Consider the following 27755-nt stretch of genomic DNA (forward strand, 5'->3'; position numbering starts at 1 on the left):
TTGTTTGTGCCACAGCATGACATTTCAGTTGTGTTCTGCATTTACCAGAAGAAACCTGCTGTCTGTTTGCGTTTGTCGTATGGACCTTGAAAGAAATATTTAGAGAGAGAGAGAGAGAGAGGTGGGGAAATGTGTGTTTGCGTGTGCACATGTGTGTGTTTGCCGATGGATGACAAGGGCGACTCCATTTCTTAGGTCAAGCTTCGGGTCACCTCCGTTGCCCTGGTAACCCCGTTCTGGCTGGGTTGCTTGGCAACAATCCTCTTTTGTTCCAAATGATTTAATTTGAAGCATATCTTCCCTCGTCACCCTTGGCTCACTGGCTCACCCTTCTCTCTCTTTCTCTCCCTCACTCACTCATGCACTCTCTTCCTTCATCCTCTTCAGCCTCGCTCTTTTTCTCAAGCTTTAGGACTTTTCCCCTTTTTCTAATCTTGGCCCTTCCCCGGGCATCGAGAGCCATATCCTTCTCTTGCCTGGTGTATAAGTCCCTGCATGCTGTTATCAGAAGGTTTTACGAGTGGATAGGTGTGTGTGTGTGTGTGAGAGAGAGTGTGTGTGTTTGTGCAGTTGTCAGTGGTGACTTTGCTTGAGTGTGTGTGCCTGTGCTTATTCTTGTACATCGTGGTACAGTATGTGTTTATGTGTCTTCTCTTGTGTGTTTTTTTGGTTAAAAACAATATCACAGTCGCATTTGAATAATTTTACAATGAATATATATATTTACACAAGGCCAAAAGTATGTGGACACGTGAACGTTACTCTAGTGTGTAATTGTTGAACATGTCATTGGGAAACCATGGGCATTAATCTGCTGCTATAACATCCTCCAGACTTCTGAGAAGGCTTTCCACAAGATTTTGGAACCTGGCTGCAGGGATTTGATCCCATTCGGCCGCAAGAGCATTAGTGAGCTCGAGCTCTGATGTTGGGCACAAAGTGAAATCCAGAACTTGACCTTACTTTGTGCACAGGGGTATTGTCATGTTCAAACAGGACAGGGCCCTGCCACAAATTTGGAACTTCACTATTGCCTAAAATGTAATTGTACACTGCAGCATTAAGATTTACATTAATTAGAAGGAAGGGGCCTAGCTCAAACAACACCAGCAATACACAAGGCTGTCCACATACTGTTGGTGTATTTATGATATGGCAAATTATGCAAACTCACATCCCAAATGATCTGATGTTCAGTGCAATGAGCTCTGACAACATGGCTCTTCATACATGTACAACAAAGTGAGTTTGGTGAACATCACCAAGAAAGACAAACAGTGCTATTAAATTATCACCCAGTGCACGTTCATTTCATACTTATGTAAGTGTGTGTGATTGCAACACACTTGTGTGTTTCCCAGAACAGACCAGAAACTTTTTCCAGCCTTCTTGTTAGTGCTGTTTCGAAAGATGGGTGTTGTTGTCTGTACAGAGAGACAGAGACAGTGCGAGCTAAAGAGAGAGAGAGTGCAGGCTTTGAGGCTCCCCATAGTGGGTCCAGCGATCTAAGTCAAAAGGGCAGAGTTCTGGTAATTGACTACTCATTTCTTTAAGTGGCCTATTGGCAGGGGCAGTCAGTGCATTTGCCAAGGCATTAAAGATTTCACTCTCTTTATCTTCCTCTGTGTGTGTGTGTGTGTGTGTGTGTACAGATGGACAGATGGATAAGCCTTATATCTTATCAAATGATGATTTCTGGTGGGTGAAGTAACTGCAGCAAAGGGCTCTTCTCTTTAAAATCAAAAATATCTCTCTGTCTGTGTCTAATCAGTTCATTTTTAAAGACGCTTAGCTGGCACAGCTGTCAAATACTGAACCATTACCAAAGCGGTTTACAGTGCGTTATAATTACAATAAGGAAGGTATCAAAACACAACACGGCAGAGAGATGATTATAGAGCTAATTATGATGTAACACTAGCAGACTAATGGGTTTCAGTATGATCAGTGACATTCGAGTATAGGTTCAGATTTTGTCTCACGTTTCATATGAATGCTGAAAGAGTTTTTGGTCACTGTAATCATTCCTCCTGTGAAGCAATACCTTGCCAACGTGACTTCACTGTGAAAAGTGGAAGACAAAATTCAGATCTCGCTCTGTGCAGAAATGCTTTCTAAAGTTAATTTGAAGCTAATATGAAGCTTCAGCAGTCTTTCTTCAACCGTCAAATCAAGCGGGTGTCTTCATTCTGACAGTTGCATGTATGTTTGTTGCCGGTGTTTTGTTCAGCCACAAACACCTCTACAAGACAGTTCCACAAAATCTGATAATAATGCGGAACAAGTCTATCGCCAGACGAGAACGCTGATGGATGATGCTGCAAAAACCAGGGTTACATTCAATGCCAACGTTTTTAAAATACTCACTTTCTGCACCATCTGGGCACGGCACCTACAGGATGGTTAGGGTTAGGATTGTGCATATGGCAAATAAACGGTTAAGGTATGGTTATGGCAAGGAAACCGAAACACTTAGATTAAGGTTAGGGTTGGTTAAGGTTAATAAAAAAGTGAACATCAACTGCAGGCCTGCGACAGGACTTCAACACTGGTCTCTTGCATGGAAGTCGGACGTGCTACACGCCCATCCACCACCCCAACCTCCACACCCGTACTGTCCGCCTCACTACAATAAGTCACACGGTCTCTTACTATTGTGAGGTGCAGTCATCAGATATGAAGATTAATTTGTGACATTGCTGACAAGTCTTTTTTTTGGGGGGGGGGGGGGGGGGGGGGGGTCTGGAGCCCTGTAACAGTTGCGGCCCTTGTCCGGTTGATAATCCAGGCTTGTTGGAAGAATCCCTCCGCCGTGGATCAGCAGGGGAACACTTTCCGAGGAAACACAAAGAGGGAATTTCACACTAAAAGGACCCTAACTTTGGAAGATACCCGCTTGATTTGACTACCCTGGACTGCTGAAGTTAAACAGCATTAAACAGCTGAACTCAAGAATGAGGGTGGTAGAATTTGTCCCAACATTCACAGTGAAGTCGCCTTAGAAAGAGATCACTTCAGACCTGTATGGAGAGGAGGAATGAATGATTTAAGGCACCGATGACTCTTTCAGCATGCTTATTGAATTAAGATAGACTCGAAAAGACCTATCCTTTAACTCTTATCAGCTCTCACTGTGCCCCCCCCCCCCAACATCCCTTCATTCTGTGGTTTTCTTTCTTTCTGTTTCTTTCCATCCCTCTGTCTCCTTTTTGACTTTCTGTCGTTCCACTCTGCTCTCCTTCCCTCCATCTCTCTCTCATTGTTTTTTTATGCTCTTTCAGTCTTTTTGCCCTCTTTCTAAGTCACCCTGTCATCTCTCCTCATTGGTCTCATCTATCTATATATGCTTATTTCTGCCATGTCCTTCGCTCACCTCTCACTCTCTTTCTTTCTCTTCCCCTGTGCTTTTCTCTCTCTCTCTCTCTCTCACCACACCAACTCTCTCTGTCTTTCTCTTCCTGGCAAATCATTATTCTTTTTCTTTTGTCAGCAGTGATGCTGCTGCCCTTTTCTGCAAGCTGAACCCCTCTCCCTCTCCTTCCCCCCTCCCCCCCCCCCACCTCTCTCAACCCGCGCTCTCTCTTCTTTCTCATAGCACTGTTCCAGTGGCAGGGTGGGGCGGCCGGCTTGGCGCCTCACTGCTGCTGCAGACACACTGCTGGGCTGTGATGGAAAGGGGGGGGGGTCTAGCTAGTGGAGGATGAGGATGAGGATGAAGAGGTGGAGGGGGATCGTCTGAGCTCTGAGCTAACTGTGTTTGACAGGCAGCAGAGGAAGGGTGGGGTGGCAGGGTTGGTGCTGCTGGAGTTGGTTGGAGGGGGTACTTGAGATTGGTGGGGGCTGTTTTGGGCTCCCAGAATCCCCCATAAACCCTCAGAAAAAAGGTGGGCTGGAGGAAAAACTAAGGGCTAAGGAGTTTGTTTGTGCTAAGACAGCAGGCGGGGGTGCTTAAATCCCAAATACCCAGCCCAATCCCTCCCACCCACACCCCTTCACTTCCCCACCCACTCACACCCCAAAGATTATAAGTGATTTGTTCGGTGCCCCAGATTACAGAGACAGAATCGCAACAACCGTTCCTGTATTAAAGGCTGCGAAGCTGCGAAAATCAGCCATAAAACAAAGCAGGGGGGGGGGGGGCTGCTACTTGAAAAAAAAGACTTGTTTCACATTGTTTTGCTTTTTTTTTTTATTCACTGTGCAGATTCAAATTCAAATATCTGGTTTGAATTTGCATTTCTTGACTCACAACAGGTGTACAAGGGGGTAAGGGATAGAGAGAGGGATGAAAAAAGGGGAAGAGAGTGGGGAGAGAGGAGCTTGTAGAGGTTAGAGGTGGGCAGAAGGGCACACACACACACACACACACACACACACACACACACACACACACACTCTTATATATACTCATAGATACACACCCTTACCCAGGGGGATGGGTAGTAGTTGGGGACAGCTGGGCATAGATGGATGGTGTGGGGGAGGTTGCTGTGTGTGTGTGTGTGTGTGTGTGTGTGTGTCTGTGCGCTTTGTTTGCATACGTTTGCATGTTTGCTTCATGTTTCCAACTGTATCTAATGTATTTTTAAGCACATTTTTACGTATTAATGTATTTCTGTAAGCGTAGGTGTTGTTTGTGCTTGACAAACGTGTATGTCTTCCTGTCTGTATGTTTTATGAGTGTGTGTGTGTGTGTGTGTGTGTACACTCCTGTGTACAACGGGGGTGGGGTGTAGGGGCGTGTCAGCATGCTTGCATTGTGTGCAAGTGGATGCCTCTGTGTGTGTGTAATGGCCTGTATCATACCATGCCATATCAAAACCGCACACTGTTGGCTGAATTTCCCATCAAATGTGTACAGCATCTGCAGCACCAAGACATATGACTCTGTCTTTCACACACCGTAGCACTACTCTCTGTGCAGCTGCAATACAATATGGACACACACACACCAACACACACATGCAGATAAAAACCATCTCATAAATCACACAGAACACATACTTGGTCCCACACACTTGTGTACAAACAGATAAAGACAAATACAACTGCACCTGAGCACAAACACACTTGTATGCAAACAGATCCACACAAACATCAATAATAAGCTTCTTGAGACTCACACTTACACACATGAAGAGACACATTTAACTACACTAACACCCTTATGTGCAAAGACCTACAAATACACACACACCACACATGCACAAACATGCGGCTAATACCCTCATCACACAAACACACATAGCCCAGTCCCACATGCTGAAGGCACACACACACAAACTTGTATTACAGTAAATAAAGTTCATTAACCCGCACTAATTAGCAGCAACACCGTAAAGCTTCCCTGGGAGAACAACAAAAAAAGGAGGGAAAGAAGGATTTAAGGAGGGTGAGAAGTAAAGAGTTGATCGGGAATGGGGGAGGAGGCTCGACAGAAGGGCGAAGAGGTGAGGGAGGACGAGAGGGAACCGAGGAGGACATCGGGGCAGATGGAGAGGAGGAGGGGGGAAAAGATGGAGGGAGACAGATGGAGGAGGAAGGAAGAGAGGGGGTGAACATGGAGATGGCCAAGGTGGTTTGAATTTTTCACTGTTTGGTCCTTTTGGAAGTGAGACGGGTGGAATCAAGAGGAAGCTGTTTTTATGAAAAGAATACTTCAATGTTTTAGGGAATAAGCTTATCTGCTTTCTCCCTGGGAGCAAGATAAGAAGGTCAATATCAATCTCATGTCTGTGTGTTTGGTTTATACACTGGGTGAGCGACTTTCATTCGTATGATTGGCCGCCATCTTGGAGTCCGGTATTTAAACCGTGGGTTGTTTGCCAAGAAATAGATCCAACTAGACATCTTCATGGGTCTAAAACCTTGGACTTGATCCTAAACACAGGGTGGAAATCCCACCCTGAACCCGACATACGGAAATTAATTTTCGAAAAAAAGACCTGATCCGAAAGAAACCTGAATATAATTAGACCCAAAATGGAGGCGACTCCAACAATTACAAAAATAGACTTTTTATAAAGGCTACCAATTAACGAGCCGCTGTGGTCAGGTATTCCACATATTGACACACACACCAGAGACCTGATACAATAAATCTGGACCTACTCGACCCAATTAGACTGAATATAATTTGGAGCTTCAAATATTAGGAACCCAGTGGACCCGGGAAGACCTCGAGGTTCAGCTCGTTATTTGACCTAAAACCACAAATTCCTGTTTATGTTTGCGCGCTCTGACTGCAGCTCTTTCTGCAACAGACGTGAGATGATCGATCTTCTCATCTAACTCTCAGAAAGAAAGCAAATAAGCCTATTTTCAAAAAAGCATTCAAACTATTCAAAGATTCCCCCCCCCCTCTTTTATTTCATCACTGGAGGTCCCTGGAGCTCCTCACACTTCCTCTGTTGTCTCACTGGCTTCTTCTCTCCCCTCCCTCCCGTTTTTTTTCACACACTGTTTCCCGCCTCGTTTTATCACCCACCCTCTACATATCCTTATCCATCTCTCTCTCTCTCTCCTCCTCCTTTCTCCCTCCCTTTACTTGATATCCCAGTCAGCCTTCTACCTCTTCGTTCTCTCACCTTGTTGCCGGCGAGAGGAAAAGTGTAAATTGTGTTGCTTTAAATACCCGTGTCTTCCTCGGGCTTACAGCTTGAGGGGGGGAGTGGATGCGAGGAGAGAAGAAAGAAGAGCAAGCCACAGTGTTTAACTTAACGTCTGCTAAGGATAGATAGGTCTCTTCTTTCATTTTTGCAGCTCGGGTGTTTAGCCTGACTTAACCGTTTAAACTCTGGCTGAACTTAATTTCCCCCCTTTAACTTTGCTCTTAAGTAGCTTCAAAGGTAAGAAGAACAGCTGTATTTGTATCTGCGGCTTATAGGGGTCACATGCTACTGGCTAGTGACTCTGTAGTGTTTGTGTAAACCGATTTGGGCTGGCGGATGGGTTGGGTGTGTCATTAGAACAGTTAGGATATGTCATTAAGTTTGTCAACCACAGAAACTTTTATCTGACTTCAGAAAGTCTAATCACTCTGGCGCCCATCTTAATGCCCACATCTGACCATATAATGACGGCCTACGTCGATATGAAATATTGCTAAAAGAGCGATACATTATCCTGATGTGGTTAAATTCTACCCACACAGTGCTCCAACTAAATTCAACAAAACGCATCTGTGATTAAAATTTGACCGATACTCATACACTGTACAGCGTCAAGTGATTTGTATGCATTGGTGGAGCTTTAGATTTAAGATGCAGAGTGCCGTTTAATAATCATTAAAACATTTTGGGCGATAGTTCAATAAGAGTGAGATTAACCTTTATGTATTAGCTTGCATTAATTGATATACAAACGTTATGTAACTCACTGTATGTGCACAGTCTGTTCTGATTTGCCAATGAGCACTCCAGCAGTGGTAATGAACAAGCTGCAAGTGCTGCTTTGTACTCTCACATTTGCCTGCCAGTCCGTGGATCGACTCTGTAATCTTCCTGACACCTTCTCACTTATCTAACCTGTAGGCCTCCAGTGCCCCAGATTAATCCTTTGAAATGAAAATAAAAGATGATGAAATGACCAAATAATAAAAAGACAATCAAATGTGTAGAAATTACACATTTGTTGCCACTAAAATTGTGGAATTTATCCTCTTCCGCTCTTCTGGACCAGATGGGCTATTATTTATTACAACTGCAAGCTTAGTTTGAGCCCACAAGACTTGATTTAATTTGTGGTCGTTTCCAATTTTAGATTCCATAGTTTCCAAGGACTCCTAATATTTCAGGCTGGATTTTGAAGAGATGTGCACAAAAGGAAGCCTAATATACCAAGACTATCTAAAACTTACATTGTGGGTTTGAATATTATACTGTACTTTAATGTAAACATGAAATAAATTGAATACAATTATGAGACAAGCAGCTAGAGATGTGCTATATGTGATGTTTTTATGCGGTGTGGAAAACATAATTTGTTAATACATGCTTTAAAGATATTTAAAATGATTACAGTTCAACAGGATAAAGGCCCTGTGTTGAGTTGAGCATAGCATGACCACGGGAAAGGCTAAATATTATATAATATGTACACCGTTCTGTAAAAATGTGTCCACTTAAAAAGATCATATCTCATATTCTGTTCATCGCTGAAGAGCCAGTTATTGACCGCTGAAATTGTTTTACCAGCACAAGAGTCACTTTGAGCCTCGAACACAGGTTGTTCTTGGTCGTAAATGCCAGCACTCTGCGGCGGCCAAAGATAAGACACGAGTTTGGCGAACTTGTCGGAGCTCGTTGTGGTTGGCTTGATGAATGATGCACTGGGACAGCCAATTTACCCAAAGTGTTCATGCCAAGTAGAGGAGCTCTTGCGATCAGCCGCAAGAATTAGCCCAAGACGCTATTACAGGAGACACTAATCCGTGGTGCACTTGACCACATTCAGCTCTCCGCCATCATGGTGCTTAAACCAACCACAAGGTCAGGGCTGCGGTAAAACACCACAGAGAGCGAGGGAGCCACTTACTCTGACACGGAGGGTTCTGGAAGTCTCTGAGTGCTGTTTGAATCCTGCTGGCAAAGGGCAGCTGTACCTTTAAGAGCAGTTATGGCTCTGAATCCTCTCAGCCCAGAGGCAAACCTGAGGGATTGTTTTTCTTTTCTAATAACTCCTGTTTTCTCAGATCCTGAACTGGCCATCCAGCTTTGAGATTACAAAAAAACCCATAGTATGCCCATAGTCTCTGCCTCCTGCTCTCAGCTCATGTACTGCAAATGTACGTTTTTGATGGTACATGCAGTTAGTTTGTTCGCCTCCTCTTCTGCATCCTCCCCCCCCCCCCCCCCCCCATGTCTTGATGGGAGTTCCGCTGAAGCGCACTTAAGCAGATGTTCTTCCTGCAAAAAAAAAAAAAAAAAATCAATTCCACCGCCGGTGCAAGGATGCGATAACGCTCCACGCCGAATATAAACCTGTCTCCCGCTTGACAATTTGGTTCCAATTAAACTATTTATACATGCCACATTTTCAGGGGTGAGGAGACCGCTTTGAGGCATATCTTCTTATGAGATGTTCCCTCCGTTGGCTTGGTCTTGTCGTCAATTATGCCATATTTTTGTTTTGCTTGAGATTAGGTTGAGCGAGCACCATGGCACGTTTTGAAGTGAGCGGGAAGGGAGGGGAGCGCAAAGCATGGCCCGGGTGCGCTCAGAGCCGCAATAACTTACCCCGGCAAAAAGCGCAGCAGTGGCCATGTTCGGCATTACCTACCATAACGAGGGGCTGCATATTTCAGTGTACATCGCTTGTTCTGATTCACTTAATCGTCTGCCACCCTCGTTGAATGAAAAGAGCAGAATTAGCCTGCACCATCACCCGTTATCAAGGGAGTGCTGTTAAATACCATAATTTGAGCCAATTTGAATACTGTTACACACCCAGACAGTTCACTGCTCAGTGATTTCTGTGGTGTTCCAGCTCCAGCTCCAGCCTTTAGAATCCCTTCATTATGCTGGGTCATTTGTATTCTCTTTCTCTTTCCTCTGACCTGCTCATTTCCATAATGCCTGTCCCGTTTGAGCTTGTTCTGTACCAGCCGATACATATGCATGGCGTTAAAAACTGACACAGATATTGACAAAAGAGGGTTACAAAGCCATTAGAGGTATGAGACAGTGCTCTTGTTGTTGCTTTGACCCGTCGAGAGCCACTGCCTGCCGTGGTCTCTTCATCTTTGCTGGTCCCTCAGGTCGTGCAGTCTCTGGATGCCAGGGCTGCTACTGACTCATCGCTCTTACATTGGCCTCACAGACATACAATCAGATAGCCATTTGTCTGCTTTTTTTTGTCCCTCTGACAGCATGTCCGTGTGTGTGCGTGCATTGTGTCTATGCTTTCAGAAAGACAGATAGAGATATATAGATAATCTGACAAGCAGAGAAAGAGACGGGCGGGGGGAGATGGAGAGAAAGAGAGAGAGCGAGGCGAGTAATGCATTTTGTGGGTTTATCTGATTTGTGTGTTGGTGTGTGCTACTATTTTTGCTTGTATTTTCATATAGGCGCAGTGTCTCTCTGACTTGTCTCTGTTGTCTCTCTATCGCTCTGTCTTATGAAAATTTTTTTTTCCCCCTCCTCTCTCTCCTGTTACCTAGACGACGACTCCTTGCAGCCGGTGACCTCAGATGAGACGGTGTCCGTGGGGGGCACGGTGACACTGACCTGCCGGGTGCCCAGGAGCGACAACTCTTCACTGCAATGGTCCAACACTGCACAGCAGACCCTGTACTTCGGAGAGAAGAGAGGTGAGAGGGATGGAGAGAAGCATGGGCAGAGAAACTATGAAAGTGTCAAAAAAAAAAGCAACCCTATCTCCTACAAAATATGTTCAAACACGACTAATTTGCTTTGTCAAATATGTTTTGGAGGGCACATAAATGCTGCCTCTAGATTACGTTCACTGTCAACGTTTTGTGACTTTCCTCTACCACAGAGATGTTGTAGGGTTGAGTAGCTGGGTGTATTAAGAACAGGTCTTTGAAACAGAGACATGTCTTTTTATTGTTAGGGTTAGGCCACGAAAACAATTACGTTACGGTTTGGACAAAGATGGCCGCTTCGGTCAAATATTAAAAGAGTCAGCACATTCATGTGCTTCAAGACCACAATCTGTCCCTAATATGAATGTATGAAAACATGTTGACTGAATCCTTTCAGAAATCCAGATGCAATTTAATGCACTTTTGTTTACACCAAGCAACATATCCCTGTTGGCCAGATCACAAATCTGACTGCAATCCTTTTTGGTTTTCCGGGGCCACATGCAAATCAACATAGGCCCTAATCCAGTCCAGAGGGTGTTGGTAATGCCAGAATAACTTTTATAGTTTAGTTTCATATTCTTCACAGGGTTTTTATTAACGCCCCTTCCTCACCCATACAGATCAGTGCTCTCTCACCTACACGGATCATACAGTGGTTGAACCAATCAGGGATCAGATAAGTGCTACAGCTCGGTGCTTGCTGGAACCACTTTTCAGGCAACACATTTGGCAGCTTATTTCAGTGTAATTTCAGTGTCACTTTAGTTGCCGTTATCACAAGGGAAAAAACGTGTATAGGCTACTTCCACAGACTTACTGATGAGTAGAAATTATGTATTCGAGAGACGGATACATTTACACCTTTTCAGCATCTGGCTATAATGCATCTTGAGGGTTTGGAATTGAGTCTGTTTTGAATACTTTTTGGATGCATTTACACTTTTAAGATCAGCTATCTATATTCTACCCAAGATGCATCAAGTAACTACATGTAAATGGAGTCGATGTTGATAAAAGTGTGCCAAAAGAGTGGCATGTTATGTTTTCTGTACATATTTGCTAATGCCGATTAGTTTCGTACGAATGTCATTTTAGGAGACAGGGTTGCAATAAAGATGTTTGCTGCTGCATTTTTGCTGAACAAGGCACCAATAATTACTTTGTACACACAAGGTCAAAAACTTTGTTCAAGAGAAAAAGCCCCAAACAAAGACATTAGGGGACTGAGATAACAAACAGCGTGTTATTGTAACATTGCATGGTGCCAAAAGTGCAGAAGACGAAAACAAACCTCAGAGTCTGATGAGGTGAAGTGCGTCAACTTGTCCAATTCAAACAGCTACTTTTCTCATCTCATTAATCCATTTTGTACAAAGTGATGGCCTAACTGGCTGGTAAGCCAGGTCGGCTTTTAATGATATTTTGAAAAGAGAGACTTCCCACTCCTTGGTGTAGTGGTCCAACATCACACAACAGACCCTGTATTTTGAAAAGAAAAAGGGGTGAGAGGGACGGCTAGTGGCGGGAAAAAAATTGACACTGTAAATAAGGACTGACATTATAAATATGGTGTTATGGTACTAATGATTACTTTGGCCTGTGTTGGCTCAAACCCATGGTTCAAAACATTGTCAAGAGTGAAAAGGAGCATGCACAGCAGCCAGTTTAAGTACAAAGACAGGGACATTACTGGGCTATTATTGAAATGAAAAGACATTTTCTTTTTTATTTGATGAAAAAAAAATGCCTTCAAATGATAAAGTTAAACAATTTGAAAGAAAACTTAAGCCTGACAAGCTAAAATGTGAGCTCCAACTTTTTGTAGTCGGAGTGAAAAGTGGAGAGAGTGGTACAGATGGACGGAAGGAGGGATGGGAGAATTGGAGAATTGGAGACAAGGGCGGTGGGAGAGATAGAAAGACTCCCTTGTGCCCTAATACAACACACTTAACAGCATAAGTGAAGCGATAGAGAGTTAAGAATGGCGAGAGTAGAGACGGATACAGGCCGAGAAGTTTTCATTGCAGAGGGCCAAGATTTTTTGCAACAGACAAGGGAGGGATGGGGAGGTGGGGGAGGACAAATGGAGAGATCAGCAAGCTTTTACTCCAGATGGAGCTTCAGCCACAGTCGAGAGGAGAGAAGTAGAAAGTGAGGCTCTTCTCTGCAATGATAGAACACTTAAAGGCTGACCTCAACTTTGGAGGGAATTGAGAAGAGTATTGGATGAGGAGAAGGAGGAGGAGGCAGGGGATTGGCAGAAAATAGGAGGTGGGGGAGTTGGAGCAGAAACTCCCCACTGCAGTGGTCCGAAATGCACAGCAGATGCTGTACTTTGGAAAGCAGAGAGTTTATAGACAGAGAAGAGGATGATGGGAGCTCAGAATTCAAGCCTTCAACCATGTCTTCTCTTCGACGTGCAGCAGATGGAGGGAGATAGAAGAGGGGGAGACATGAAGATCTCGTCTTCTGAGGAGGGAGGAGTTAGAAAGATAGAGGAGGGATGACGGTATGTACAGTAGGAAATATACAAACTGATGACAAGGGACAGAGAGGGAGGAAGGAGGAGGAGAGCTGGAAACGGAAGACAACCATTTCTGGGGGAAAAGTAGCAGATGGAGAGAATGACAGAAGGAGAAAGAAGAGATAGCATTTTTGACACACAACAAGTCCTCCGAAGTAAACAAACTAAAGTTTCCTTTTCCCCTCATGAACATTTTCTAAACTTGTAGCCTTATAGGCAGGGCAACGTTATTAAGTTTAATTTAGGTTTAATAATCACATAGGGTTAAGACAAGGGAATGCTCATGGTCATGCTTAAAAGAAAAAGTACTTGTGGGCAGCACAACAAGCTGTAAACACAAAACTACCATTTTATCACCATAGAAAATTGTTATGGCGTTGTGTTCAACAATTTCCTATTTAAACATTCAGGAGAAACATTAGCATTCATTTGGAGTCGTGTTTCTGTCCAACTGACACATTTAAGTCCAATATTGAATCTACCAAAACGGTCTCCACCTGCTCCTCAGAGGAAATATCCGACTCTTTAGCTGCTAAATGCTCTGCTGTAATCACCAGCTAGTGGCTAACTTTGTCTGTTTGCTGTTTGGTGCTGGGTAGGTAGCATACCGTGGGATTATCACAGGTTTTCTTTGCTGAAAACAACTGCCTGTTGTTGCTGGAAACTGTAAAGTTGAAAGTTAAAACAGTAAAGTTGTGGGCCAGAAAACCAAAAGAAGATGTGCTGAAAGACTCTAAAATGTTCTTTATAGCTGAGGGGAAAATTCTCCGTGAATACGACTCCTCTCACATTACACATAATCATTTGATCTATTGTTGATATGAAAATATTGATTAGTGCAGCTTTAAGTTAAGGGAAAGATCACGGTCATTGTTCATTGACATGGAACTTCGCTCTGTCCCACACATGACCGTCCAAAAAATAGTTGCTTGGTACTTTACTGTAATTGTCCAGCCAAGAAGGGAAAAGCGAAGGAAGTACAGACTAAGAATTAAAATAAAAGGATGGTGGGATCTAAAAAGTGAGGCAGAATGGAGGGAAGAGAGTAACTGAAAAGTCCTCAGTGCAACACTTTGGAAATGATGGATCAAGATGGAGCAGCAAGTCATCTCTGTAGTTGGCCTGAACAGCAAAGTGCAGACAGTGTGCTTCAGAGCTGAGACAGCAAGAGATGGGGGGATGAGAGTAAGAAGAAAAATAAGGATATACTAGAACAGGAATGGAAAGGGAAAGAAATAAGAGAGTTGATTGAAGAGAGCAGACGGGAAAGGAGAGAAATCAGGACTCCTCACTGCCACGTTCCAACACTGCACAGCATGCGCCAGGCTGTGGAGAGTTTAGACTTGACAAAAATTAATGGGTGGAGGGAGCGGGGGGGGGTGGACGATCAGCGTGATGAGAGATAGAAGAAGAAGAAAATGATGAGTGAGAACTTCTCACAGTGATGGCCGCCGCCACACTGCAGAGTAGAAACTGTACTACGGCAAGATCAGAAGAGAGAGGGGGGATAACGAAAGACCGAAGGAATGGATGCTTTTCTTTAGTTTATCGAAAGAGTAACCCTGCTAAACTAAAGTAAAACTTTGGGGGAACACATAAAGTACATGGCAAAGAAAGCTTGATCATCGTTAAAATTGAGAAAGATAGGGAAGAAGATGAGGAGAGGTGGAGGAAAGGAGGGATGTGGTGAATAAAAATGGAAAAATGGATGGAGAGTATGAAGACAGAGAGGATATTACATTATAGAGAGAAGAGAAATGGGAATGTAAAAATGATGCGGGGGATACAGGGACAGAGACCTTGGATTTGATTTGTAAAAAAAGTTAGTTATTCACAAAAGGATGAAAAATCAAAGGCTAAGCTGTGATATATGAAATGTTGATGTTGCTGGCTAATCACAGGGTCGCATCCATTCGATCCAGTTCTCTGTGGTAGATCGAAACCTCAAGCTGACTTTTATCATTATGCAGGGAGGAAACCATTGATATCAGATTAATTTGACCCTGCTCTGCACAGATGAGAGGCGACAGAGAGATGGAGACACAGAGGAGGGAACAGAGTGTGGGCCCAGGCTACATGGAAGTTAATAGAAAGACTAAATTTAAAGAAACAAAGTAAAGGGACAAAACTGAGAAAAGCAGCCTGGTTCCAGTGGAGCAGAGCTAATGAGAGTTCTGCAACTATAACTGCCTAGATAAAGATAAAGCAAAACAGGAAATTAATTGTTAAGGGACACAAAGCCCAGTTGTGTTTATTAAAGCAGATACAATGACAAAAAAAAAGAAAAGTACAGCTAATCCTGTCCTGTATTAATCTGAGCGTGAATATTTAGAGCAAAGGAACCTGCCATCCCATGGTGAAAACAAATGATCTGGTAACTGTAGCCAATGGAGGATATTTTGATATATTTTTAAGGCCTTAATTCCAGATAATGTATTTGAAGACCCTTTTTAAGGACCCACAGATACCCTGGAGGCAATGTGTGGGAGTGGATAGGTGGATGGATGAGGGGAGAAAAAAAGACCCTGTGCTGCTAATAGAAGAGATTAGACAGCTTGGAAAACATGAAAACAGATGGGTTCCTACATTAATGCTAGACTATCAGGAGACAGCGAGAGAGACGGAGAGACTTTTAGCAGGGGTGGGATTTTTCCGGATTAATTCCGGATTTTCTGATCTGAAAATGTGACCCAAGTGAATCACGCAGGTTAGACAAAGAGATGGACATGAGGGAGATAAAGACAGGCGGAGAAGCCAAAGAATTGAAACAAACAAGGACATTACATTTGCATACTTTTTAACTGGTGCTCTCGTCCAAAACAACTTCAGCTAACCTGACTCTGACCTCTGGGGGGGGGTACGCACCACGATGCCTTTGGCAGCCCTGATTATTTTCTTCATCAGTCATTTTATCTGTTGAATGACAGAAAATAGTGAAAAATGTTTATCACTGTTTCCCAGAGCACAACGTGATGTCTTCTTGCATGCTTGAGATTTAGTTGTTGTTGCAATGTAAAAAATGTTAATGCTGATGTTACATAATTTTGTTCATAATTCTTGGCAAACTACACAACAGTAGTTCAGAGGTGGCCTGTACTTTCCCACCGCAAGCGAGGTCAAATGCTTACACCAACGCCATCCTTAAACGATTTCATAAAATGAGCACAAACTCTGAAATGCATTTTACATGAGGTAGACACAAAAACATAAAAATGATTCTCCTCCATTGTGAAAGGATTATAAGACAGTAGCACAAATTGGACGCTGTATATTCACTTGTTAACGATTAACTTATAAGGATAAAGAAGGATGAATGAAGATATTTGTTTTGGTTGGTTGCTCATAATACAATCTTTTGGGAAAACACACTCAGAAACCTTTTTGTATGATTCAAGAACTAAGCCAAGGTTATCAAGCGTGGAAAGCTGCCCACTTAAACACCTTTTAAACTCCCCCAGTCCGTGTTTCCAGCTGTGTCCCCACCACATAACACCTTCCTTATTTATCTTCCATGTTATATATATTTTGAGCTGTATTCATTCCATAAAATTGTGTGCAGACAATAAAAGTAGACGTGCAGTTCAAACACTCACAATTTGAGGTTTTGCAAACAGATATCCACACCAGAATTTGCTTTCAGTCCGGCTATAATTTTATTTATTTGTCATGTGCGGTTTCCTTCCTTTCCATAAAAGCATATCAGCAGACATCAGACAGGCTATCTGCCTCTGTGCAATTTAACAAGGTAATGGCTCTCTGGTGATTTACAAACCTTGGTGGACGCAGAAGCTCTTGCCTAGTGGGAGGATATTGAGTAGGCAGACTTTAACTGTGGTGAAAATAACTGTAACTTGTAAATCATTTCATTAAAAACACACATTAAGCAGTCTTAAGCGAAACAAGCACAAGAAATATTGAAATTGACGGTAAGATCCCCACTCAGCCTCTCAGAGAACAAGACAAACTGAAAATGACTGCTCAAAACACAGTGCGAGACGGTACTCCAAATGCAGGGCGTGAAATGTTTTTTGACATTTTCTGAAAAACTATTGATCCACATCGCATCAGTCAAAGTTTTCTTGGTGTCTGGGAAGGCTCTCTGGAGAATGTATTAACAACAACCATCACAGGACTGAAAGACTGCAGGAGAGACTTTTGAAATCTAGCACTTGAAAGAAGGCTTTTTCTTCATTTTATCTTTGTATCGCCTGAACTCCAGATTTTTCCATGCGTCCTTAAAATAATCACGTGTAATGGAAGACAAGTGCAGGGAGAAGAAAGGGACAGGAATACAAATAATTCAAAGTTAAAAATCCAATCTATTTTTGAGGTTAATGAAGTAAAAATATGAAAAACATCCCCTGTGTGATTCAGAACTTGACCTTTTGCCTCTTACTCATAGAAATAAAGGTAAAAAATCAATAAACCAGACATAAAACAGTGCACTCATGCATACGTTGGTACTAGTCTAATTGTAATGGCTCTACACTATAATGTTTTCCTCAGAGGAAGGAGGAGACAGTCATAACTCCAATTTTGAGTTCAATTAATCTACATTTCGACAAATATTGCCTTCTTTACGTTGTGCCGAAATTTAAATAAAAAGACTGCAGTGTTTACCTGCTAGCCAGCACAGGTGTGTGTTTTTCCTTTAGTCACTCAATATTTTTTTCCCTTACTGTAACTAGCTGAACCCAAAGTTCTACCCCTAAAGGAGTAATTCGACACTTTGGGAAATGCACTTATTTTCTTTGTTGCCAACATATGAAAAGATACCACTCTCACACCAAAAAGGGAGCCACAGACAGCAGCTGGTTAGCTGAGCTTAGAATATAGACCGTAAAGAGCTAGCCTTGCTCTGTCCACATGTAAAAAGACCTGCCTGCCAGTGCAAATTAAGACATTAAATCTTGTTTGTGTCATCCATATGAAAACTGAAGTGTAAGTCACTTCCTGGAATCTTAAAGTTGCAGCCTTTTTTCACCTATGGACAGAGCCATGGTAGCTGCTTCCTCCTGTTTCCAGTCTTTATTCTAAGCTAAACCAGCCGTCCCCCAGCTCCAGCTTAAAATCTAATCGGCATATAAGAGAGTGCTATCGATCTTGTCCTCCAACTCTCGGCATCAAAGCAAATAAGCGCATTTCCCAAAATGTCTGACTTTTCCTTTAAACTAGCCTCTTGTACAAGTGAGGGTGGACCGCATGAGGACCTTCACTCTTTACAAAGATAAGAGGATGAAAACAGCTGCACACACACACACACACACCACACTGGCAAACAAATACACTATAGGACATCAAGAGACATCAGGAAGAGGGGTGAAAATATTTCCCACTTTACTTTGCATTGGTCTGATCCATTGACTTAAAAAATGAGCAGCAGAGTTAATGTGATGCCATGCAGACAACCAAAAGCAGCTGAAAGCAGCAGGCTGATAGTGACAGCCATTATGATAATTGCTTCCTTGACTTCTTTTTACTATAAAGGTGAGGAAAGATGAGAAAATAAGCTATGCTTCAGCATTATGCTTTTTACTCTGTCGTGCTTTCTTTCTAATCCTTTTGCACCCGGCTGAGCAGCCAGCATGAGCAGTGTCTTCTCTAGGTAATCTAGCTCTTAGGATGTGTCATCGGTCAGTGTTATTTGCCAGAAATCCCCAATGGACATTTTTCGCTGCTGTAAATACTACATGGCAGGATTTCATTGGCATGTTGCTTGAAGCTGATACACCGTTGGGAACATTTCTCTCTCAAGTTTCAACTGGAACTAATGCCTCCTTGCTTCAATTTGCACCACCTTGGGCAAAGTTTGGTTCATCTCGCTCCGTTTGCCTCCTTCCGTTGATTTTGCATACATTTATGCTGCTGCCTCTAAATGATTCTTTTTTAATTCTGTCTGAAGGTAGGGCAAGAGAGACAAGTGGATTGAGAGGGGGAAAGATGAGCGGGGAAGGAGGGAAAGGTGGATAAAACAGACAGAGGTGTGTGTTTATCAAGCATTTCATAGTTGGCGCACTGATCCAGGATCAATTGACGCTCTCAGATCAGTGGGGACGTTATGATCAAGGGAAACCCACGGTCACTGAACCCAGATCAGCTGTCGGAAAGGATGGATAATTAGGGAGCTGGAGAGAATATTCAGGAACAGATGGGAGGATGGAGGCGACATGTGTGGGAGGGAGAGAGAGAGAGAGAGAAGGAAGAAGAGAGGCAGTCTCTTTGGTTGTGAGTGTCAGCTAAATGCCTAAAATGTAAAACAAAATGAGAGAGAGAGTGGGGGGGGGGGGTTGAGTGATGAGAGAAGGAGGAGTGGCGGAGACAGAAGAAGGAGAAAGAGAGAAACGAGGCAGGAAAGGACAAAGTCAGTCGGATGGGAAGAAAAATGGACGGAGAGCGAAAGAGGCGGGAGAGGTGAAATGCAGATTCAGGTTGAGCCAAAGAGGGAGATGAAGGGATGCAGAAGCTGGGAGGGAGATAGAGACAGAAATATGAAAATATTGGTCTGCAGCTGATGTACTTTGCTTCAGCAACACAGGTTTCTCCCCTGTCGTGCCAATAAAGCAAATCTGAATATGAGAGAGTTCTCGGGCAGAGTGGAAACTTGGTTGGACGGGCATAAGGAGGCAGGAGGTAGATGAAAAAGGAATATATGTATGTGCACTCAGTATGTGTTGCGAGAGAATTCCCCTCTTCCTGAATGTTTGAAGTTGAAAGAGCATGAGAAAGATTGAGGGAGGAGGAAGAGGAGGAGATGGAGGAAGAAGACGAGTAGGCGAAAATAGCTGCTGTGACCAGATCAACAGTTGGACCTTTGGGGAGTATCGAGTCTCCAGTTTGAGCTGTAGACAAAAACCACTGTCTGGCCAAACGCACACACACGCAGACATGCAGACACACTTTGAAACACTGATGTACAAGAAGGTTTGTACACTGATAAGCAGATCCTGTACTTGATATGTAATCAACACACATAAATGCTCCTGCTCTGCTCAAAGCCCTCCTGACACCACTTACAAAACCCCTCACACTCGTACGTACACACACGCAGACTTGCAAAGTGGAAGAAGAGGCTGTTTGCAGACGTATTTCTTCTCGCTGTGAATTCCCATTTGAATTGTGCGTTTTCATCCTCAATATTCCTCAACATACAAACACAGGGGTCTCCTTGATGATTTAACGACACTATAGGGCTGCTGGAGACGATCTCACTGTTCTCTGCTCTGCTGTCTGTACGTGCCGGTTCTTCTTTTGCTGGAGCAACGCGAAGCATGAAATTTACTTGTGAATGTATATAATTGCCTATAACAATCAACACAAAATGAATATTTAACGATGCAAGTTTACTTTTTGTGTGTTTATCGTGCCATGTTTCGCCCAAAGTTTGTGAAGCAGGAGAATGAACGCTATGCTTATTTTCCTGCTAATATTCACTGTTTGGGAAGTTCAGAATCAAAATTAAGATGAGACGGCAACTACAAAGTATCTCACCATATCAATAATAATATGCTTTTGCTAGACGCTCTGTTTCTGAAACACTTCTCCTGAAAGTATTTCAACTTTATTTCTGAGAAATCATGTTTTTTTCCTGTTTGGTTAGCAGATGGCTTGAAACACTGTGACGCTCATGAGCCTCGGCTGACGTTGCTATGGAGAAGAGCACAGTCTGAAGCACATAACAGGGCTGTAGCAAGTCAAATTCAAAATGCCCCGTTGTTACACGTAGGAACTAAACACCATGCTATAGCCGAACGCAAAACGCTCCCTAGAAGTCAGACATGACTTCTCTCTTTAAGTTATTATGAACACAGGGTTAAACTGTTGACTTTCTTTTTTTATTAAAGAACCACATATTTCCTTTTTTATTACTATGTCTGGGACATGTTATGCCTTCACTAGATAGGGACAGCAGAGAGATGTCTGGAAACAAGGGAGAGAGATGCGACAAGGGTCTCGGCTGATGGTTGGCGTATTGATCCCTAATCCGCACATTTTCTCATGCAGTTCTCATCTTTGTTTTACTGATAATTCAACTGAGAGAGGTTCATTTAGACCGCTTTTTTGCCTGTTGAAAAATGCTTACTGGATTAGCGTTTTCTGCTTTTAAACATTAGGAATAGGAATAGGAGACTGTTGTGATCTCTAAGCTTAAATGTTTCACGAGTTTCACGTCCATCGAATGTTATCTGAGAAAACACACACACCTCGTCCATTAATCCAGTTTATCTCAATACCAAGAAATTCATTACATCCCTTCACCGAAGAAACAAAAGCCAAACAGCAGAGTGTGACCTATTGGCAGACTATTTATGTTGCCCACATCGCTGGCTAAACAGCAGCAGGCACATGTACAATTTTCAGGGGCCTCCGGATCGATACGCCCCCCGTAACTAGATATCATATCGTTATCCATCACATCTGTACTCGCAAGCAATATACATTGTTTATAATGAAAAAAAAAGAGAGAGAAGCCTGGAGTCAGAAAAGATTAGAAATGGGTGAGAAGTTAGAGAGAGACAGAGAGACAGAGAGAGAGAGAGAGAGAGAGACGAAGAAGAAGAAGAGGGGAGACTGAGGAGAGAAGAGGAATTAAGGAGACTGATAGTTGAGCGCAGGGACCAGGGGGCATGGATAAGTGTGCGTGTGTGTGTGTGTGTGTGTGTGTGTGTGTGTGTGTGTGTGTGTGTGTGTGTGTGTGTGTGTGTGAATGAGGGAGTGAGTGAGTGACCGTATGCCTCACACACACACACACACCCACACACACACACACTCACCCACACAGTGAGGGTAGCTCATGAAGACAAATGTAGTGACCTTGCTTAGTGATAAGGCATGAAGATAAAGTAGTGTTGGATGAAATAACTAAAAAATACCAAGAGAAACAGAGGTGTTCGTGTGTGTGTGTGTGTGTGTGTGTGTGTGTGTGTGTGCGTGGGAGTGCAATAGAGATAGACAGGTGAACAGACAGATGGGAGATGGAGAGACAGGGAGATGATAGTGAGACAGAAAGACCGACAAGAAGATGAGGAGGCAAACAGACACAGATGTGGCTCAATACTGAGAAAGGCAAATAAACAATAAGATATGAAAACAGACAGTGTCCATAACACACCATTAAACTGCACACACTCACACTCACACACACACACATATTTGGACTCAGACATTACTTTTGTTTCAAGACTATCAGGATAAAATGACTTAACGGGTAACTTAACACCAGCAGAAACTCTGATCCACACTGGTTGAAGTGCTCACCTTGTTGCAGTGATGTAGCAGTGTACTAGGGGTGTGGTCAGTACACCGTGACATCACAGTTAATTAGCCTGCTGGCTATACGTATAGTGCATATGCAGTTTAGTCAGAAGGCTGTATTACTGTTGATACAGTAGGAAAGACTAAAACATTTGGACTCATCTGTTGTTACAAGAAGCAAAAACATAGATTTGAAGCAAACTGATAAAACAACTAAACAGACAGTCACACAAATAAAGTACCCCGACAATTTTTAAGTTAGCATGCTAGCTGGCTGGCTCACAGCCGTATTTCTTATTGTCTATGTTATTTCCAAAGGCAAACTAGATGCTGAGGAGGCTTGTATTGTTGTTAACAAAACCATCTGCACAAGAACTAGAACTTGAGCTTAACTGTTAACCCCACCCATGTTCAAAACAAAACTTTGTTACACCCCTGCTTACCTGTGCTGATCCCCGCACATTTGTGACATATCAGGCCTGCAGACGCCTCCCCCTACGGTGGCTACGTCTTCTTGTAGTACAACCAACGATGCCTTAAATATTGCCGTTTTCTCAAACTTGAGCCAGAGTTGAGACTTGGGTTAGGACAAAAATAGCGCAACGGTAACTTAAAACTTTGAATGTGGAAACAAATCTATCAGACTATTCACTTTACTTGACAACAATAGTTTTTTTGGCAGGTATCTGCTTTCTTATAGTCTGGTTGTTATACGTTAAGTCATTATTTGTGGGGAACCAACTCTGCACGATGGCGCCAGAGAACAATGCTGAAAAGCCTTTATTGAGACAGAGAGATAGACGGATAGACATCTAGATAGACAGGTAGATAGGAAGGCAGGGAGACAGACAGCAATCACACAGCACAAACACCGTAGAGGTCAATGCTATCACGGAAACGAGCAGTTATTTCGTAGCATTTCATCATCATCATCTATCTTGGTCGCTTGCGCTCTCTCTCCCTCTTTCATGGCTGGATTTCTCATTGATGACAAAGCCATTTATGTCTCTCTTACGTTCCACCCGCCTCCCTCCTCTTCATCCTACTCCCTCTCCCTCCTCCCCCACCCATCCTTCACTGTCTCTCCCTTATTCTCCTTGCTATTTATGCTTCCTCTGTTTTATTTTTCTGTTTTTTGTCTCTTGCACTTTCTTTCGTCTCTCATTCTCATTTTGCGTCTCTTCTCTTCTCTCCCCCCCGTCTTTCTTTGCCTCGTTCGCGCACACAAATCTCAGCTATTTTTTCCTCCTCTCTCACCTCATCTTCATCACTCCTCCTTCTCTTCCTCCTCCTCCTCTCTCTCCCTCTTACATCATTTTCTCTCTGAACACCTCTCTCCCCTCCCTCCTCCTTTCTATTTTACCTTTCTCTTTCCCATGATTTAAATTCTGCACGTCATCTTTCTTACTTTCCTCTTTCCCTCTTACTCTGCCCTCCCCATCCTTGCTCGTCCTTTTTTCTCACTACACCCCCACTACTTCTCCTTTTCTTTTCATTGTTTCTTTCCCTTCTTCCAAATTCTCCCCTTTCACTTTCCTTACATTCATTTTCTTTCCTTCCCTTTTCCCACTTTTTACCCTCTCCCCCCTTCATCACCTTTTCTCCCCCTTTCTCTGCTCTCTCCCTCGTCTTTTCTCTTTTGCTCTTTCTCACCCTTTCCCTCTCGAACTCCCCTTTTCTCCTTCTTTCAGTCCTGTCTTCTGTAAGCTATATTCCATATCTTTCTCCTTCACCCCTGCCACATTTCATCCCCTTTACCTTCTTACTGTCTCACCTCTTTTCACCCTCCTGTCTCCCGTCTTTCGCCCTCATTTTTTCCATCTATCTGCTATGGCCTCCCCCCTTCTCATCTCTCTGTCATCTCCCTCCTTCTTCTTCCTTACATCCTCTCATGTGTCCTTCTCTTCCCTTTCTCATGTTCCCTCTTCTGTCTCTCCTGTCTTATGTTGCATTTCTTCTCTCACCTCTGCACACTGCTCTCCTCTCTTCTGCCCCCCCCCCCCGTCAACCCCTCACCAATCTCTACCTTCTTTCTGTCCGTCCTACCTTACTCATACTCTGCCCCCTTTCTCAGTCTTCTCTTCCTCTTTCCTTCGTTCTCTCTCTTCTTCTTTATTAGAAAAAGAAACCAGCACATGGCCAACAAGAGAAAACTATTAGACATCCATTACAATATCAAAAACATTTAAAATGACTCAGTTCTAAAGGTATAAAAGTTTGAAAGCAAAAGCAAACAGTTAAAATAAGAAAATAGATTAAATAATAAACTTCAATCTCTTTAAATGTTTCATAAAGCAGATCAATCATATATGTACATTTCTAATTATTGATATCCTGTTCCTCTTCTTCCTCCAGCGCTGAGAGATAACCGCATCCAGCTGCACCGCTCGACACCCACCGAGCTTTCCATCACCATCGCCGAAGTGCAGCTGGCCGACGAGGGCGAGTACACCTGCTCCATCTTCACCATGCCGGTCCGCACCGCCCGAGCCACCGTCACCGTGCTAGGTGGGTCACTCAAACACACATAGTACATACATATTCACAAATATTCAAATGAAACCCTGGAAATTAGTGTGTTAGTTACGTGTCTCTAACACCTGTGTTCAATATGTTTTCTGGATTTTAAGAACGAGAGAACATGTTCTTGATAAATAGACAAAAATCAATTGTCTCATTTTTTATTAGCATTTCAGTAAGACTCCCTTTACTCTATTAATTCTAACCTTCCTATCTCCTGTCTGTCCTTGAAGGAGGATCCCTTTCTGTGAGGCCCATCCTAAGGTTTCCTCAGATTTTTCTTTCCTATCTCGGCTCTTCTAAAAATCTTTCTTTGTTCTCACTGAGACCTAATGGTGCAGAATGACATTCTTGGCTTCCTTGTGTTCATACTCTGGCACATCTCCTTTGAGACTGACTGGCGGCTGTGCAAATCAGCTTGACTGCAGTCTATCTTAATTTCTCTCCCAAACCTGTAGGATTGTGACACATTTAAATGGATGATTCGAAGCTTTTGGCATCTTCTCTTATTTTCCCCTCCGTTGTCATGTTGTTTTTAACAATTTTACAACAATGTCTGCATTTTGTACAAGTCAGTTTCACACTACACACAGACAATGTAGAAAAAGCGGCAAATTCACCTTGATACACCGCAGTGGCCTGACCTACCCTGCAGAGTTTACCCTCTCTCAGAGCGGAATGAAGTTTGACCCTGTGGATGTCCATTGTAAGTGTGAATACTAGGAGAGGCTGTCTGTTGGTGCTCTAGCTGTTTAATGTTGCACTTCCATAAAGTTAGGGGATTTATGAAAGACAGATTAGAAAATAATGTCGGCAATCAATGCAGCAAAGGTGGAGATATGCTGACACTTAGTCCCTAGTTTGGGGAAAGCTGCAGAAACACTGCATCCTACGTTGCCCATAATGCAGCTCGACTTCGTTAGATCCTTCACTGTACCGAGATCCCCTTCTGCCAATCTGCCGTGAAAATATTCCAAAAAATGCTCCTTTTTTGTGCACCGTAATGTTATGACTCCATAGCCTTCATGATGCCTTCATCCAGTTTGATCCAGATCCTTACTCATAGCGTTAACCTTTGTGTTCGGTTATGACCTCATATAACTCTTGTGTGGTATTAAACCAGCTCCACTCATCTTCTTTGTGATGGATGTTATTACCTGTGTGTGATGCTTCCCTGCAGCCTGCAATAAATTGCGGTCATCCTGTCGGTGGTGAGCGAGCCTGTTTATTGATTGGATATCGGGCTAATCAGCTTTGGACTCCCACAAACAGCCTTTCAAGTATTGATTTTTATTAGTCGAGTTGATATTGTTCCTCAGTGTCAGCTATTTCTAGCCATATTTCATGGTTCCACTTGAAGATGAGAACAAAGTAATGCGCTTGGCAATACTGTAATGCACCAACTAATGGCCATACAAACACAATGGAGACTTACTGTATACATGGGAGAGACAGCTGGTCTGATATTCCTGGGAGGACGTAGATGCAGATTTACGGCCAACATTTCACAGCATCCAATGCCACTTTTAAATTGCTGCATAGTGAAACTGAGTCATTCTTTGTGCTGATAACAAAAAACCTACATCCACATTTATTCAACAAATGGGCTTCCATTGCTTAATTTTGTATAACCTCTGATACTCTGAGCTTATTTGTGGTATTTAAGAGTTTTTTTTTATCAATTTTTGCCATTTCCTTTTCTAATTCAATACACCATCATTTGCCAACAAATCGTGGGATGAAAAGGGAACTGCAGAGGGTTTCTTCTTAATTCACTTGCACTAAGTAGAAACAAGAGATGCTGAAAGTTTTTCATTTAGGGTGGGGCGGTGAGGCTTGTGTTTGCAATGGCTGTTCTGTGGCTGAAAGGCCACAGGGTTGTTCCCCAAATTTGGGGTTTGTCAGTCAACAGCTGTGGAAGCATCCTTGAATAAATCATTTTGTTGATATTTATTCAAATGTTTTGGCAGTGCTGCAAAGTGTATTGAAAAGAATTCAATATAGTTGCTGTGGACAACAGCATGAGCAAGAATGCCTGAAATGTTAATGTGATGTTTGTGTATGTGTGTGTGTAAGGAGGGAGGGGAGTATGTGTGTCGAAGCAAGGGTGAAGGCGGGTCTACTTTAGCTCTTTAAATTCAAATTAACATGAGAATCACTCCTCCACATTTCTTCGGATTTTGCAGTAATTGTGATTCAAGCATTTTTTTATTCGCTGTAATTGACAGCGGTGACACTGTATTCTGCGTTCAATAAATATTTCATGACCCCTGAGAGGGAGCCAAACCATTAAAAATGTATGGTAAAATGTCTAAAACGCACAGACCCCTATGGGAAAATCAGCCAAAGATATCGAGTTTGGGCACAGCAGCGTTCATGTGTGTGTGTGTGTTTTATTCTTGTTTTGACATGTGCAAGGTTTTGACAGACACAAACACACATGCGCGCGTCATTGCTGAGTGTGGTCAGTTTTAAATGGTTGTGTGTCTGTTAGTGTGAAATGTGTGGCATGCCTCTCTGCTCTCACCTAAGCAGAGAATTATTTATAATGGCCTTATTCTCTTTCATTCTCCTTGTAGAGGAAAGGGTCTCGACAGGGCTTCTCCAACCAATTCTATATGTGCAGTATTATTCCCTTATTAATATTCAATGCTACTTTACTGCCAGAGAGCTTCCGCACACAGTGCACTACATCAAATACTGCTACATTAAAAATTGACCACATTTTTATTTTTTTGATCTATACCTTGGTTAGTTCACAGCACTTTATATTGGTGTGTCCGTGTCTGTTGGCCTGTCTATTTGCAATGCGAGAACAAAATTGCAGGGACACCTTGCATCTATCTATCTATCTATTCTATTCCAGCACAGAAAAGACTGTCACATTTTAAAGAATTTCAAGACCATGTTGATTTTAATGAAAAAATATGAGTTTCCCTCCTGGCATCCTTTCATGATTTGGTCTCGCCTCCCCATCTCCACCTTTCTGTCAAACTCTCTCTGCTTCTCCTCTTTCAGCTCTATCGCTTTCTCTCTGTCCATCTCTCGCTCTATACGGCGGTATACGGTAGACGTCGGCCTGAAATGTTCATCATTTTCAAAAGCAGAATGACAGTAATCGCCGCCAAC

The 27755-nt window shown here is 42.9% G+C and overlaps 1 protein-coding gene across 1 annotated transcript in view; it reads left to right on the forward strand.

The window, feature by feature from the left end:
• The window catches only part of cadm3 (cell adhesion molecule 3), a 74933-nt gene that overhangs the window by 22126 nt on the left and 25052 nt on the right, over nt 1-27755 (forward strand). Inside the window, exons 2-3 of the mRNA XM_070919298.1 lie at nt 10163-10312; nt 24462-24614. Of these exons, the coding sequence (XP_070775399.1) occupies nt 10163-10312; nt 24462-24614 (303 nt within the window). The remainder of the gene's footprint in view (nt 1-10162; nt 10313-24461; nt 24615-27755) is intronic.

The sequence above is a fragment of the Enoplosus armatus genome, chromosome 14 (genome assembly GCF_043641665.1).
Source record: "Enoplosus armatus isolate fEnoArm2 chromosome 14, fEnoArm2.hap1, whole genome shotgun sequence".
NCBI lineage: Eukaryota > Metazoa > Chordata > Actinopteri > Centrarchiformes > Enoplosidae > Enoplosus > Enoplosus armatus.